This window comes from Salvelinus sp. IW2-2015, linkage group LG23 (assembly GCF_002910315.2).
Source record: "Salvelinus sp. IW2-2015 linkage group LG23, ASM291031v2, whole genome shotgun sequence".
NCBI classification, from domain to species: Eukaryota; Metazoa; Chordata; class Actinopteri; order Salmoniformes; family Salmonidae; genus Salvelinus; species Salvelinus sp. IW2-2015.
The window spans coordinates 35,655,738-35,672,385 of record NC_036863.1 but is presented as its reverse complement, the minus strand read 5'-3'; the positions used below and the strand labels follow the sequence as shown (position 1 = coordinate 35,672,385).

The 16,648-nt window shown below is 45.7% G+C and overlaps 1 protein-coding gene and 1 pseudogene across 1 annotated transcript; both read right to left on the bottom strand.

Moving 5' to 3' along the window:
* Nucleotides 1-519: 519 nt before the first annotated feature.
* The window catches only part of LOC111950144 (protocadherin gamma-A11-like), a 105,486-nt pseudogene continuing 89,357 nt past the window's right edge, over nucleotides 520-16,648 (bottom strand).
* On the bottom strand, nucleotides 11,929-14,526 carry LOC111950148 (protocadherin gamma-C5-like). The gene has a single exon (XM_023967549.3). It carries the CDS (start codon nucleotides 14,211-14,213, stop codon nucleotides 12,615-12,617), a length of 1,599 nt encoding a protein of 532 aa, XP_023823317.3. The 5' UTR covers nucleotides 14,214-14,526; the 3' UTR covers nucleotides 11,929-12,614.

The following is a 16,648-nucleotide window of genomic DNA, read 5'->3' as shown; positions in this document are numbered from 1 at the left end:
TGTGTGAGGTTTAGCATGTTATAAACACGGAAAACTAGGGATGTGTGAGGTTTAGCATGTTATAAACACGGAAAACTAGGGATGTGTGAGGTTTAGCATGTTATAAACGGGGAAAACTAGGCATGTGTGAGGTTTAGCATGTTATATACACGGAAACTAGGCATGTGTGAAGTTTAGCATGTTATAAACATGGAAACGTAGGCGTGTGTGAAGTTTAGCATGTTATAAACATGGAAACGTAGGCCGTGTGTGAGGTTTAGCATGTTATAAACGGGGAAAACTAGGCATGTGTAAGGGGTAGGTATATGGTTAGGATCCCGCTCCACTCCACCGTCTGTGGCTAAACTGTGCTGAACAAAGAGTGGAATGCTTCTAGCAGATCCATGGCACCAGTTCAGTCAACTCCAACAGACAGGCTCCAATATAGCCTCTGCCATTAGCTATGATAATCCCCTGCCTCCTGCCAGCTAACAGAACACCATTCATCAGTAAAACACAACCAATTCTAAGGAGAAGACATGATTTTAGAATACATTTTTATTTGGAAATGTCAGTGTTCAAAGAGTAAACAAAAACAAACAAATAAACAGCGATATAAATATTAGCATATAAAATAAGAGTGTAACAGGGAGAAGCGCTAAGCAATTTAATAGGAAAGATAATACAATAGAATACAGAGGACTATTCCAGCGGAAGATGCATATATATTTATATCCATATGAGCAAGGGTTGCATTCCATTAGCATAAACAATTGATTCAAATCACAGACACAGGAAGAGGTACAGGGAATTGGAATCACACTTTAAAGACATTTAGGTGTTGAGTGTTACACTTTAAAGTTTGGAGTGACCAAAGAAAGAATGCGATAGAGAGAAAACACAAAAATATGCACGACAAATTTCACAAGCCTCTAGCTACGACTGTCTGTTGAAAGTTTTAGTTTTATTTACAGCTCGGTTAAATCAGTCAGCTCAACTCTTAGTCACTACACCACTACATTTCATCTGAAACACATATTTTTTTGTTGAAAAATATTCAAAACATTCCAATACTAGCCAGCTGTGTGGTTGTGGTGAGAGAGTGATGTGTCTCTCTAAGATTCATACAGACTGGCTATGTGTCTTATTTACATGGGGGCAGGGTGTCTGTGCATCTGGGGTTTTGGCAGGTTAAAGGATGGACTGAAAATATTATCTGTGCCCCAGACTGCTGCTAGAAGTGGAGATAGAGATGGTCTCTGTCCATGGTCCTGATATGGCCCTGAACTCCGCAACAAGGCTTATCCATAGGATTCTGTAAACGGTCCATACAGAACATCCTACAGTGCCTGGAGTTGTAGTGTACTGAACATGTGGTCTGGTCAAGGTTCTCCTAGAGAACTAAGGAATAAAGACTGTGAACTGAAGAGGTGATGAGAGCACATTTACCGGCTGTCATAGCCGGAGAGATACTGTACATGTGGCAAGAGGACAGAGACTGTTCACCCTTTCCCCTCCTCTGTCCTTACCACACACCCAACCCTGGGGGCGTGGTCGCAGGACTGTCTATGAGCCTTAGAGAAACCCACAGTGCAGAGCCAATCACACTGGGCCAGCCCGGCATAATGTTGATACAACGTTAAAACAACGCTGATATAATATCTAAATAATGTTGGTTCTAAGTTAATAAAACACTGATCCATCTTTACAATGTTACATTATATGAACAAAGTWATGCTTTAATGCCACTCTACGGGATTCTACCAACAATGATGGAAAAAGGTGACAATCGTGGCTCGGGTGATGTAAATAACCACAGAATCCTGCTTGGGCAAGATTTTAAAAAGCAGCTGAATATACTTTGATGGTCACCATTGTAAGTAACATTAAATGAGCATCCGTTCTTTTGCTTGCTAGTCATATAACTACATTGAACCTTCCAGGCGTTTTAAGTTGTTAATGCTACAGTATGCATTCTCATGACATTGGTACTTTCCTGATGAAGTTAAGCTAGCCTCTTTTTTTAAATGTATGTTAGTGTAGGCTCATCTTCAGTGGTTCTTCATCTTCAGGATGAATCATGCATGTCTTGTCTATTTCATCSCTTAAAAAGAGCTAAAGRAAGTTCTCTAAAGAAACCTAACAAGGTGTACGCGTAATCCGTGTCACCATAAGAAGCAGAACTACTTGGCATTTTAGAGAAACATCGAACGGTTTAATAAAACAAACCATCAGATWGTTTTTTTTTGTTTTTTTGATTTTCTTTAGAATGCTATAATACAGAGCTAGGTCACTACATGAATTCCAGGTCCCTGAAATCCATCTGGATCCAATATAAATCTAATGTAATCTTCCTCCCCCTCCCACCCCACATAGAACACACCAATAACCTCTGCCTGAAGTAAGCTGTGATGACCATAGAAGCTAGAAGTACAGCGGTTGCCCATTACAAACATTTGCAAAGTGACATATGCTCACAAACATCCAAAATTCTGGGACTATCAGATTGAACTATCAGATTGAATAGCATAAGAAAAACAAAGATCAAGGCTTCCAATGAGGGAAGACACTCGGCAGTATGGGGGTCAGGGTCTTGGTTTATGTGGCGATGGGGCTTGGTGTTAGCTTGGCTTACTTCTTGTCCTTCTTGGTGGTCTTCTTCTTGCTGGCGGGGGTCTGGGCAGCGTTGGGGACATCGACCTGGGGTATGGCCTGAGGCGGGCCCTGCAGGGCCGGCTGGGGCATCATCTGCTGGGGGTTGGTTGTCAGGGTGGCCGTGCTGCCGGGGATGTAGACGTTCTGGCGGTAATCGGGCACATGCTGCATGGGGAACTGGGCATTGTAGCGGGGGCCWAGGGTTGCTGTCGCTTCACTCACCTCTGAGAGAGAAGGGAGGGAGGGAGAAACGGTTATAGCTGGGTGTGTTGTGATGCTGTGAAGAGAGAGGAACTCTCCTAACTGAGGGTCATTTTTGCACTGCATTGCAGCTCCAGCTCAGCACTGTTCCAAACCAGCCCCTTTCCTCCCCCACACTCACAGCATATAGAACCGCCGCTCTCTCACACAGAACAGATGTAAACAACTAAACGCAGTACATTCAGATATCATCAAATATAATTTGGAATTGAGGATTAAACTGACTAATTGCACACTAATAGAGAGAGAGGCAGTGTGCAGGTTTCTGGGTGACTACAGCTATGGAGCATTGAAACAAAGAGCTCTGTGTCCCATATTCCTCATGCGTTGGTTCATTCACACACAGGGACTGCTGAGACACACTGTGTTCTATACATGTGTACTTGGCAGACTCTCTCTCTCTCTCTGTGTCCTAATGGGGTCACACAAAGGAAGGATGTGCTGTTTCCTTATCAACCGCCACTCTGATCTAGTCAAGTCGTATGCACTAAGAATCTAGTGCCTGAGATGCTGCTCTCTAACAGGGCTCTCTCTGTAGCTCTACCCAGTGGCAGAGAGCTCTCCATCTCCCCATTTGTATGCAGTATCAGTCCTCAACAGAGAACAGAGATATTTCAGTGTCACCAGTCCCCTCTCTGTTAGAATGCATGAACAGATGCTCTCTCTTTCCCTTTCTCTTTCCCTCTTTCCCTCTTTCCCTCTTTCCCTCTTTCCCTCTTTCCCTCCCATACAACTATCCATGGAGGTAACCTTGTGAGGTAGCGGAAGACAGAGATAAGGAAATGTGATTTCTGGGATATGTAGGCCACAGACTCACCGTTGGCAGCAGCCATCAGAGCCTGGAGCTGTTCAGCCTCAGTGGGGGGGTTGGGCCAGGGTCCTGTTCCAACTATAGCACCACCTGCCCCGTCAGGATGGGGGCCAGCTCTGGAGGAGAGGAGGGGGATGAGTCAGTATAAGAGATACACTCAAATCTCTCTCTTTCACCGTGAATCTCACTCTCTCATGAACACATACACTCTCACATAATCTAAACCTCTCTCACACACACACACTCTCTCCTCCCATCATGATTGTCAGCATGGCGACACCAAGCCTCCAGAAGCCATTTTGAGTGAGCACCTGCATCACAGAGCACAGAGGAGATGGAGGCTGGGAGAAGACATTGGATCAGGAAGCACTATACATGTTAATAGTTAGCACAGAGACATAATATGCAAGCAGACACTCACACACAGAGTAGAGACTAAACGAGCTGTTCAGATGCTGTTCGGATGCTATGTGCCTTGTACCTATGCTATGTGTTAGAGTGTGTGTGTGTGTGTGGGGGGGGGGGGGGGTCAGAGAAAGAGAAAGAAAAGAGGGGGATGAGGAGAGAGGAGAGAATGTCTGTATGTTTCATCAATAAGAGACTGGATTGTTGATCAGATGTTATCATTGTTCTTCTCAATCCCTTAATTTGCCACTGGTCAAATCTACAATGTAGGATTGTGGAGAAAATGTTTCATTGAGTTTGTTGGGTTTATTACATCCATATGGGAGTCAGTAACACACACACACATGCGCGCAAGCTTACACACATACACTCACACACACAGATAGACAGAAACAGGCCGACAGAACCACAGGGACATGGAAATCTACGCTACGAATAAAAGGACAAACTACACAGTTCAGCGAAGCCTCCAAACCCAAGTATACAACACAGACCACGCAGCGATGCTGAGCTTTGCACATCTACAAACACCTCCACAAAGCCTCGACCCATTTTAAAAACACAGCTAGACCGCAAGAGCATGTACACATTATCACACGCTCAACAGCCAGAAGCCAAGCTTGTCTACACACAGCTCCGCCAAGCCTACAGCCTGTCAGACACCAGCATGTATGAGAGCAGGACGCCGCCTTGCACAGTCAGCAAAGCCACTCTACTCTACCTCGCCTTGCTGTACGGTGTCCATCTCTGCTGGGTGCTGGTGCTGTACCTGTACGTGCTGAAACACAGATGATCACCTCTCACTCTTTCAGTCCAATGCCAGTCAGATGGACTCCTTCATTAGCCAACCAGGTTCATGTTCAGTTTCTATCTAATGAACTACACTGCATGACCAAAAGTATGTGGACACCTGCTCGTCAAACATCTCATTCCAAAATCATGGGCCCTCCTTTTCTGGTATAACAGCCTCCACTCTTATGGGAAGGCTTTCTACTAGATGTTGGAACATTGCTGCGGAGACTTGCTTCGATTTAGCCACAAGAGCATTAGTGAGGTTGGGCACTGATGTTGGGCGATTGTATGCTGTAGCGTTAAGATTTCCCTTCACTGGAACTAAGGGGCCTAGACCGAATCATGAGGCCCAAACCATTATTCCTCCACCACCAAACTTTACAGTTGGCACTATACATTGGGGCAGGAAGCATTCTCCTGGCATCCGCCAAACCCAGATTTGTCCATCGGACTGCCAAATGGTGAAACGTGATTCATCACTCCAGAGAAGGCTTATCCACTGCTCCAGAGCCCAATGGCGGTGAGCTTTACACCACTCCAGCCGATATTTGCCATTGCGCATGGTGATCTTAGGCTTGTGTGTGGCTGCTCGGCCATGGAAACCCATTTCATGAAGCTCCCGACGAACAGCTGACGTTGCTTCCAAAGGCAGTTTGGAACTCAGTAGTAAGTGTTTCAACCGAGGACAGACAATTTTTACACACTACGCGCTTCAGCACACGGCAGTCCCGTTCTGTGAGCTTGTGTTGCCTACCACTTTGCGGCTGAGTCGTTGCTACTCCTAGACGTTTCCACTTCACAATAACAGCACTTACAGTTGACCGGGGCAGCTCTAGCAGGGCATAAATTTGCCGAACTGACTTCTTGGAAAGGTGGCATCCTATGACGGTGCCAGGTTGAAAGTCACTGAGATCTTCAGTAAGYCCATTCTGCTACCAATGTTTTTCTACGGAGATTGCATGGCTGTGTGCTCYATWTTCTACACCTGTCAGCAACAGGTGTGGTTGAAATAGCCGAATCCACTAATTTGAAGGAGTGTCCACATAGTTTTGTATATACAGTGTGCATAGTGAATCAACTTCTATTTTGTGCCAGCATGAACTAGAATAGTACAATGACAAATTACAAGTAATTGTCTTTATGTTAAGGAATCTACTATGACACTTTCTATGAATGATACGGTATGTAATCAGTGGCTAATAACTTCACAACACTCAGATGCTCAACAGTTTCTCCACCAGTAGAGCCACAATCTGTTAAYCCAAGATCTGTGAGATAATCCAAGCATCTTTTGCTAAATCAATGAGGCACCACATGTCACATCAACAACTACCATTGCATTGTACCTCAAACCTCACTCACACTACAGCCATCGGATTGCGATTCATTGATTTCTTCTGTAAGTACACTTACAGCTTCACAATCATCACAGTATCGACAAATCACTTCTACTAGTAGGACTCTACTAACACAACTACTGTATAACAGCCATTAGATTACCCATTATTTTGCCGGTCAGTAGTGCCAGTGTTATTGGATCTTTGCGTAGAGTAGTGGGGAACCAATCTGTACTGTCTGTTCAAACACACAACTGCCTTTCAATGGAATGCATATCATAGTCACACATGATTAATTCACGTTAAGTAAAATGCAAGTGTGAACGTGTATACGTACGAGAGACGTGTGTGTGTGTGTGTGTGTGTGTGTGTGTGTGTGTGTGTGTGTGTGTGTGTGTTGTGTTGTGTTGTGTGGTGTGTGTGTGTGTGTGTGTGTGTGTGTGTGTGTGTGTGGTGCGTGCGTGCGTGCGTGCGTGCGTGCGTGCGTGCGTGCGTGCGTGCGTGCGTGTGTGTGTGTGTGTGTGTGTGTGGGGGTGTGTGGGGGTGGGTGTGTGTGTGCGTGCGTGCGTGCGTGCGTGCGTGCGTGCGTGCGTGCGTGCGTGTGTGTGTGTGTGTGTGTGTGGTGTGTACTGCGTATATTTAAATGAGCTGAACACTTACCCACTGGGTCCGGGTCTCTGTCCCTGCTGGGTAAAGCGCCAGTCATTGTTGGGTGGTTTTTGCTGGAGGGAGAGAGGCGAGGAAATATACTGTTAGAATGTGTAGTGGCAGACACACAGGCTGTTCCTCCACTGATGTCTATGGAGGCATATCATCTTCAGTCATCAGCACTGGAAACCATTTTGTCCTTCAGTGGGCCATGAAGAAAGAAAATGTCACAGGGCCATGGGGAGAGGAGAGTAAGAAAGAGAGAGCGCGAAAGAGAGAGCGGTAGAGAGAGTGGTAGAGAGAGCGATAGAGAGAGCAGTGTGAGAGAGAGCAGTGTGAGAGAGCAGTGTGAGAGAGKAGTGTGAGAGAATGTGTGTGAATTATTGAACAAGCTATTGTGTCAGTGCTGTGCTTGAGCGAGTCCGCTGAGAGGAAGGATCATCAAACATACTCCTGTTACAGGCAACTTCAAAACAAGTTAAATAATGATAAAGCTTTAACTAGAGTTCTCCCAACATATTGTCAAAAAAAGTGGTCCACCCAAGCTTTATCTGCTGTAGATTAGGATACAATATATCTCATTCAACACCCTAGATCATTAGCCAAATCCAGGCTCCATCTATGGGTTTAGTAGGGCTGTGCTACTGGCCAGTTCTGCCTGTCAGAGAGAGTCTGTCAGTGGGGCAGTAATCTGCAGCCCTCCCCTGCCCCACTGATCCTCTAAACCCTGGGCTGGATTACAAGGACAGAGCACTGCCAGGCCTGAAGCCTAGAGAAGCCCTTTGGCCAGGACTGTAATACTCTCATACACTGGACTACTCTCTATGAAGGGTGATGTGCCATGCAGCAGATATTACTGTCGTTTTATATGAAGCTTTAAGGAGTCATACAGTTCAATACACAGAAATGCTCAGCGATATGACAAATATAGGTCTGGTTAAAGCAGGTCAACCATTCTGGCATCCTTTCAGGATACAATAAAAGGCCATCCTCTTTATGAAGGTCTATTTCCATCTAAGTATGACTGAGCCTTGACTCCGAGTGTTGCCAGCTAAAGGAATGAGTCACAGACAGACAGAGAGAGAGGCAGACACTCTGTTTGGTGAGGTCATGAGAGGTGGCTACTGGCTATAGGTTCAGGGCAACAACCCCAATCTATTAGCTTCACCTCATTCAATAAGCAGTCAAAGGTCAACAGCTGACCCCAATATCCTCATTATATGACCTGTACTGCCATATACCCCCACATCCTACTCATCATGTCCCTCCCCATCCCCATCACTGTGCAAAGGAACACATGTTGAGTGAGAACACTCTCACTGTAATAGCCTGTCTACTACAGAGAGGTTCCCCCTGCAGTCCTATAAAATGTTCAGCCTCCTCCCAGGCAGGCAAGAGGATTCACTGCCAAACAAAACAGTCTGTAGTTTGCTGAGAGTTCAACACAATTAAATCACTCTGTACTTGCCTGAGAGGTAYCCACGAGTGCTTTACAATTAAACACCCACATGCGTTCACTAACACAAATACACAGTCATGTTTAAGTCAGGTCTTGTCTCTTTTGCCAACTGAAATGAATACGGTATTCGTTTTGAGAGAACTCACCTTTTTGGCTTTGCTAGTGTGTTTGTTGGTGAGGGTTACACTCAGAGTGTTCTGGTTCATCATGGGAGTCTTAACGAACACAAAGTCCCTGTCACTGCTGGAGAGGGTGGGGTAACAGGGTCTGTAGGTATGTGTGTGCGGCTCCTGAGGCCCCACCACCTTCATGTAGCGCAGAGGCCCGTCTTTATTGAGCTGCAGGTGGAGGTCTTTATGAGAGTGGGAGTGAAGGGRCTGCCTGGTGCCCAGGCCCAACCAAGTCAMGTATCCTCTGTATCTCATCCAGCGCATCACCATGGCAACAATTACCACCAAACACACAATGGAGACGCAAGTCAGACAGCCAATCAGAGCCAGGGTGAGGCCAGACCCCCCACTCTGTTGCCTGGAGGGAGCCCTCCTGATCTGAGAGGATGTGTCTGTACCCTTCTCAGACACAGTAATATTGACTGACACACTGGTGGAGAGAGCGGGCATACCATTGTCCTGCACCAGCACTATGATAGTGAACGTAATATCTTCCTCCTCAAATCTACGGGCTGTTCGCACCTCCCCGCTGTGGGCCCCAACATGAAAGAGCCCTGCATCCCTCCCAGAGAGACTGTAGAAGAGCCAGGCGTTGTGCCCACTGTCTTCGTCCACACACACCACCCTGTTGACCAGGTGGCCTTTGCTAGCCAAGCGGGGCACAGACAGCTGCAGCACACCGTCTGGGGGCMGAGCGGGGTAGATCAGGGCAGGAGAGTGGTCATTTTCATCAATCACAAACACATGCACAGTCACGTTAGAGCTCTGTACAGGTGTCCCCGCGTCCCTAACCTGCACCTGCACCCAGAACACATTCATCTGCTCGTGGTCGAGGGCTCGCACTGCATACAGGTTCCCGTTCTTAGAGTTTATGTAGACAAAAGAGGACACAGGCGAGCCCTGCACCTCACTCTCCAGGATGGTGAAGGAGAGGTGAGCGTTCTGGCCCAGGTCCTGGTCGAACGCAGACACAGTCAGAATGAGCGCACCAGAGGCATTGTTCTCCGCTATATCAACAGAGTAGGAGGACTGGGAGAAGAGGGGGGCGTTGTCATTTACATCTGAAAGAGTGATCATAAAGAACTGTTGTGCAGAGCGAGGGGGAGAGCCGGAGTCTGTGGCTGTCACGATGATGGTGTATTCAGACACAGCCTCTCGGTCCAAAGGGCCGTCTGTCACCAGGGTATAGTGCTCCTCAAAGGGGGATATCAACCTAAATGGCAGCCCAGGGGGGATGTGGACGTTAACCTCCCCGTTTCTACCAGCGTCCATGTCCCTGATACTAATCAGAGCTATAACAGTGCCTGATTCCACATCCTCCTGGACCATTTCAGATAGTGAGTTTATGATGATCTTCGGACTGTTGTCGTTCACGTCTATTATTTTGATTTTAATGTGGCAGGAGCACTCCATGGCAGGGGTCCCTCTATCCCTGGCTTGCACAGTGATGTCATAAATGTCCGACATTTCYTAATCAACCTCCCCTTTCACTCGGATTTCTCCACTTATGGGATCCACAGTGAAAAGTTTCAGCGCTGTTTCTGAGGTGTACTTACTAAAGTGGTAAGATATCTTTCCATTATGACCATAATCAGCATCCGATGCATTGAGTTTAGTCACTAAAGTGCCCTGTGGAGAGTTTTCAAACAAACTKACAGTTTTAATTGGTTGGTCAAATACCGGGGCATTATCATTGACATCTAGTATATCGATAACAACAGAGGTAGTCCCTGATTTCTGTGGCTGTCTGCCGTCTGCAGTCGTAAGTAGCAGGTGAAACACCGCCTGCTTTTCCCTGTCTAGCGGTTTGTCCAATAATAACTCGGGGAATTTGCTGCCATCACTTTTTGATTCAAGTTTCAATATGAAACAGTCGTTAGGACTGAGAGTGAATGTGCGTAATGAGTTGACGTCTACGTATAGATCTTGCGCGCTGTCCAAACCAAACCTAGTGCCCGGCGCGGCCGCCTCAGACACTTCAAGATAAATATTTCCTGATGGAAACTGAGGAGAATTGTCATTTACATCCACTATCTCCACAACAACACGGTGTAATTCCAGAGGGTTCTGAAGAACAAGTTGAACAGTAAGAGAACATGTCAAAGTTAATCCACAAAGACTTTCTCTGTCCATGGTTTGTCTGACAACTAAAACTCCACTCGCATTCACGTCAAAATACTTAGCATTAGACTCCGACATAACTCGTGGATTTCTGTTTAAAAGCGTTGGTATGTTGAGGCCCAAGGCCTTCGCTATGTCCCCGACAAAAGCCCCCGGTTTTAATTCCTCTAGTACGGAATAAGAAAGTTCAGCGGAAAATGATGCTCTGTATAAAGCTGAGAGAAACAGYCAGAACAGAGGCCTTCCCGCGGCCTTTCTCCTTGTGTCCAAAACTCCCATTGTTCAACTCCTCATGTCAGGAAAATATCCTACTTTATTCTGAACCACACAGGTTAAAAAATAAGTCTGCTAGAGCTTCAACAACTGTAAAATATCATATTGCAAAATAAATAAGTGAGGAGAAGCTAACACCGACTCCCTTGACGCGCAAAGTTCCTATAGCTACTGAAAGGAAACTTTTCAGAGGAGGTGCCTGGGTCTCCAAACAAAGACAGGCAACTCTTCAATAGTACAATACAAGCGGGTCCTATTCATTGTGTCACATCTGCTATAAGCGCGCGTGCGGGCGAACGCACACACGAACACAGTCACAATAAAAGACTGGTTCTGATTTTAAGAGTAACAGATGTTACTTTCGTAAAGGAATACAGGAAGAAGAGGGCCAAATAAAAAAGAAAATATTAGGGAGATAATGATAATACAATACAACAGTGTCTTCCTTTGTCTCTTGGACTTCTGGAAAAAAAACATGCAAAAGCTTAGCTACACCTGGTAAATCGATATTTGTGCCAGCAGGAGAATAATTATCTGAGCCTTCACGAATAGAAACTGAAACAATGCATACATCATAACCCAATTGCCACGAAAGTAACTGAGTTGTCATATGGCAACTCAATTGAGTCAGTTAATAAATATTTAAAGCAATTGTAGGCCAATACCATCACAAACGCACGCTTATAGAATAAAATGCTTGATACRTTGACTTATATGCATTATGTACCACATTCATCCGCTTATAAATAAACAATACCGCACTGTCCTCATTCCTATTATGCACATGAGGGTTGAGTGCTGACTGAATGTCAGTCACCATAGTCAGTCTATGCTCACCTGTTGGCTCTCGAACGTCCACGTGCTATCAGGTAACGATGCATCAAGCACGTTTATCATGTCCTGAAAGTCAGTGGTGCTGCTGGGCTTAACGAGGGTGAAATCACTGAACTCGGACACTGGAGAGAGACACGACCTGAAGGACTGGCTCTGAGACAACATGTCCCCTCCCAGGACCTCCACATACTTAAATAGGGCCGTCAGTGTTGAGCTGGAGCTGGTAGGTTTCTGTTTGATTCTTGTATCGTCAGAGTCAGCCCGTCTGATACAGCAACTCGAGCTGCTCCTACTGTTTCTAACGCACTTCACCACTAAGATGAGAAAAGTCAACAAAGACAAAACGGACACTGAGGCCAGAGAGATGATCAAATAAAAGTGATTTTACTGTTTCTCTTGCTGGGCTCGGCTGTTTTCTGGCGGAAGTCCGAGATGGGCTCGTGAGCCCGTCCTCTAACAGTATGTTGACTGTGACTGTGGCGACTGGACCGGCTCCCCATTGTCCTGTATCTCTATAAGCAGCCTCTGAGAGGAGTCATCCTGCTCTTGAAAACAGCGCGTTTTAGTCCTCACCTCCCCTGTGTAAAGATTCACACTGAACAGAGACGAGTCTGTGGCCTCCACCAGCCTATAGGAAATCCAGGCGTTATGACCCGAGTCTGCGTCCACTGCCGATATCTTAGTGGTGAGGTGGCCTGCTTTAGCGGACCGGGGCATCTTCTGATGGGAGACAGAGCCCATGACAGTGGAAGGGTAAATAACAGCGGGAGCATTGTCGTTCTGGTCCAGGATAAAAACATGAACCGTGACGTTGCTGCTCAGAGACGGAGAGCCGTGGTCCTTTGCCTGGACCTGTATCTGAAACACCTTCAGTTCTCATAGTCAAACGAGTGCATGCTGTAGATGCTGCCGTTATCTGAGTTTATGTAAATATAGGACGAGACAGACACGTCTTGTACTTTAGAGTCTAATATAGAATAGGAGATCTTGGCGTTATCTCCAATATCCATATCCAATGCGGACACGGAGCATATAATATAACCAGGTGTGTTATTCTCATTGACGTACACAGTGTACGCAGTGTCTGGAAACCTAGGTGGATTGTCATTTACATCCAGAATACGGACTGGGATGGTTTTCTTGCTGGTGAGCGGAGGGGAGCCCGCATCAGTAGCCGTTATCTCTATGCTGTACTCTGGGAACATCTCACGATCCAGAACACCATTGGTGACTAGTGCGTAATGACTGGAGATGGAAGGTTCCAATGTAAAAGGATAGCTTGGTGGGATTTGTAGTGTCACCTTTCCATTGTCTCCAGAGTCAGGGTCCCGTGCACTAATCAAAGCCACTACAGTCCCCTTGGGTGCGTCCTCACGCACTGGGCTTGGTGTAGAAGTGAGGGTAATTTGGGGAGGGTTGTCATTGACGTCTATGATATCAATCTGGACGCTGCACTGTCCCTCCATTTCAGGCATGCCTTTATCTTTAGCAATAATCTCGATTCTGTGTGAGGGAGTGTTTTCGTAATCCAGCATACCATTTAAATACATCTCCCCCGTTTTTGGATTGATGTCAAATAAAGTCTTTATGGACTGTGCAGTATGATCACCGAAAGAATATTCAATCTCACCATTTGGGCCATCGTCCAAATCCTTTGCCTCAACCGTTAAGAAAGATGTGCCTTGTTGACTATTTTCCTTTAGAGACACTTCATATGACGATTTTTCGAATACGGGGTTGTTATCATTTATATCAAGGACAACAACGGTTATCTGCGAGGTCCCAGATCTGGCTGGAGAGCCACCATCCAAGGCTGTCAACAACAGTTGGTATGCTGCCTTATTTTCTCGGTCCAGTGCGTTCTCCAATACTAGTTCAGGCACTTTTCTTCCATCACCAATATCCTTTACTTTCAAGCTGAAATGTTGGTTTTTGCTGAGAGTGTAAGATTTTAAAGAATTATCGCCAACGTCAGGATCCTGCGCGCTCTCCAAAGAAAATCGCATACCTGGGGCAGTGGATTCTGCTATTTTCAATGTGCGCTCAGATGATTGAAAATGAGGAGCATTATCATTTATATCCTGAATGTCAACTTCCACTCTGTGAAGCTGCAGAGGGTTCTCAATGATGACTTCTAATGGCAAGAGGCAACTGGCGCTTTGTCCGCACAGACTTTCTCTGTCAATTCTATCGCTGACAACTAGCTCGCCCTTACCTAAATCCACACTGAAATACTGCTTACCAGCTACAGACGCTATCCTCATTTCACGGAACGAAATCTCTGATACTTCCAACCCCAGATCTTTTGCTATATTTCCAACCACGGATCCCAAGCTCAGTTCCTCCGGAACTGTATAACGAATCTCGGCTCCTGTTTTATTCCAAGACAAACAGAAACACAACAGCCATTGCAGTAGTCCCCTCCAATCACTGAGGCACGTTCTCTCCTTCAAGCTCAATTTCTTCATATTGCTATATCCCGAAAAAATAACATGTGGAAAACATGCTTAAAATAAAATATTCCAACGAAATTGTTATTGATCACCTCTCCTTTTTAACCAAGTATCTAATTCCATTGTGAATGAATGGCTGAGCACAGCTCCGTCTCTCACCATCTCTGTGCATTGTATGGGCTACTGTGCTGTGGCTGGAGGAGGGAGTAGATCTCTTTGTACAGTTAAGCATGCTATTGGTGCACAGCGCAGCACTATATAAACCAATTGAAAACAGAGTAGCTCTAAAAGTCATAGCCAGCTTTCTGCTGTGGGAGTATGCGTTGTAAACCTGCTAACACATCAGCTTATATTTCATGAAGAAATGGAATAATAATCATGAGGTAATACAAAATGCCTTTTTTCCCCATTGCACGAATGGTTATGAAATAATGACAGTGATGATAAAAGTAATAGCCCTTTATCTGAGGTCAAAGTAAACCGTGTTAAATTGACTTAAAGTGAACATGTGTCCGGTAGATGTGTGGGACATGATGCAGCAACAAAACAGAACGCTGACGGTTTCGGGGCCAGTGGAGAGCGCGTGTCACTGTCCATGGTGCTGAAATGTACAACCCTTCTCTGCGCGCGTGGATAAGAACAAAGATACCAGTTCCTGGGAGCATATCCATGCTCATTAATTACTCCTCATTTATGTCACAGATATACTTGGTATGTTTATTTGAGAATAAAACTTGCATTCATAATTAGTATAAAAATACGTAATTTCCACGAACCTATGAAATGTTGAGGTTCTTTAAAACTCTGTGGGATTTATGTGTTTGTGACGTTCTAGTAAAGAAATGGGCTAAAGCAAAAATTATAGCTTCGACTGCGCAAATAGCATGCAGGCCTGGTGGAAAACACAACCATGCGGGGAAAGAAGGGAACTGACAGAGCGATGTGAAAAAAGCATCGTTTATGTTATTTTCACTTAAAATTGTGCTTCACATTTATGATGAGCAAAAATTACAATTGAAGTCATGCGTTCCTACTCATAATTCGTTCTAGTGATATTATGTCACTCAAATTAATGCTTTTACTATGGCTGACCTGTTGGCTCTCGAACGTCCACGCACTGTCAGGTATAGATGCATCAAGCACGTTTATAATGTCGTTAAAGTCAGTGGGAGTCTCATCTTTCCATAGAGGGGTGATAATAGTTTGTAGCCAAACCGTTTGGACGCTATAGACGATTTTGACAGAAGACCAATTTTCGGGATGTCTCATGGTCTGACTAACAGTGCTCTAGCCCTGTCACCTTTCACCGCATATGCGAAAGTGCGGCATCAGCGGATGTGATGGATTGAGAAGCATCCAATGCAAAACATCTATACATTATTCGAGCTTTAAACGCTGTCATAAAGACTGAATTGCAAAACAACCCAATTATATAGAATCGAAATGAATAAAAGTGGTAAAACCCAGTTCCAGGAGATACAGTCATGAATTCATAAATGAAGAACGATATAGTCCGGTGGTAATAAAAACACATTATAAAGTAGCTGCGCTCACCTGTTGGCTCTCAAACGTCCACGCGCTGTCCGGTAAAGACGCATCAAGCACGTTGAATGCACTCGTTTTGACTATGAGAAACTGAAGGTGTTTCAGAATACAGGTCCAGGCAAAGGACCACGGCTCTCCGTCTCTGGAGCAGCAACGTCACGGTTCATGTTTTTAATCCTGGACCAGAACGACAATGCTCCCGCTGTTATTTACCCTTCCACTGTCATGGGCTCTGTCTCCATCAGAAGATGCCCCGGTCCGCTAAAGCAGGCCACCTCACCACTAAGATATCGGCAGTGGACGCAGACTCGGGTCATAACGCCTGGATTTCCTATAGGCTGGTGGAGGCCACAGACTCGTCTCTGTTCAGTGTGAGATCTTTACACAGGGGAGGTGAGGACTAAAACGCGCTGTTTCAGAGCAGGATGACTCCTCTCAGAGGCTGCTTATAGAGATACAGGACAATGGGGAGCCGGTCCAGTCCGCCACAGTCACAGTACCATACTGTTAGAGGACGGCTCCACGAGCCCATCTCGGACTTCCGCAGAAAACAGCGAGCCCAGCAAGAGAGAACAGTAAAATCACCTTTTATTTGATCATCTCTCTGGCCTCAGTGTCCGTTTTGTCTTTGTGACTTTTCTTCATCTGTGGTGAAGTGCCGTTAGAAACAGTAGGAGGCAGCTCGAGTTGCTGTATCAGACGGGCTGACTCTGACGATACAAGAATCCAAAACAGAAACCTGCAGCTCCAGCTCAACACTGACGGCCCTATTAAGTATGTGGAGGTCCTGGGGAGGGAATGTTGTCTCAGAGCCAGTCCTTCAGGTCGTTCTCTCTCCAGTGTCGAGTTCAGTGATTTCACCCTCGTAAGCCCAGCAGCACCACTGACTTTTCAGGACATGATAA

Bases quoted from the DNA above. Each gene is read 5' to 3' on its own strand.
- LOC111950148 (XM_023967549.3), bottom strand. From the start codon at position 14,213: ATGAAGAAATTGAGCTTGAAGGAGAGAACGTGCCTCAGTGATTGGAGG.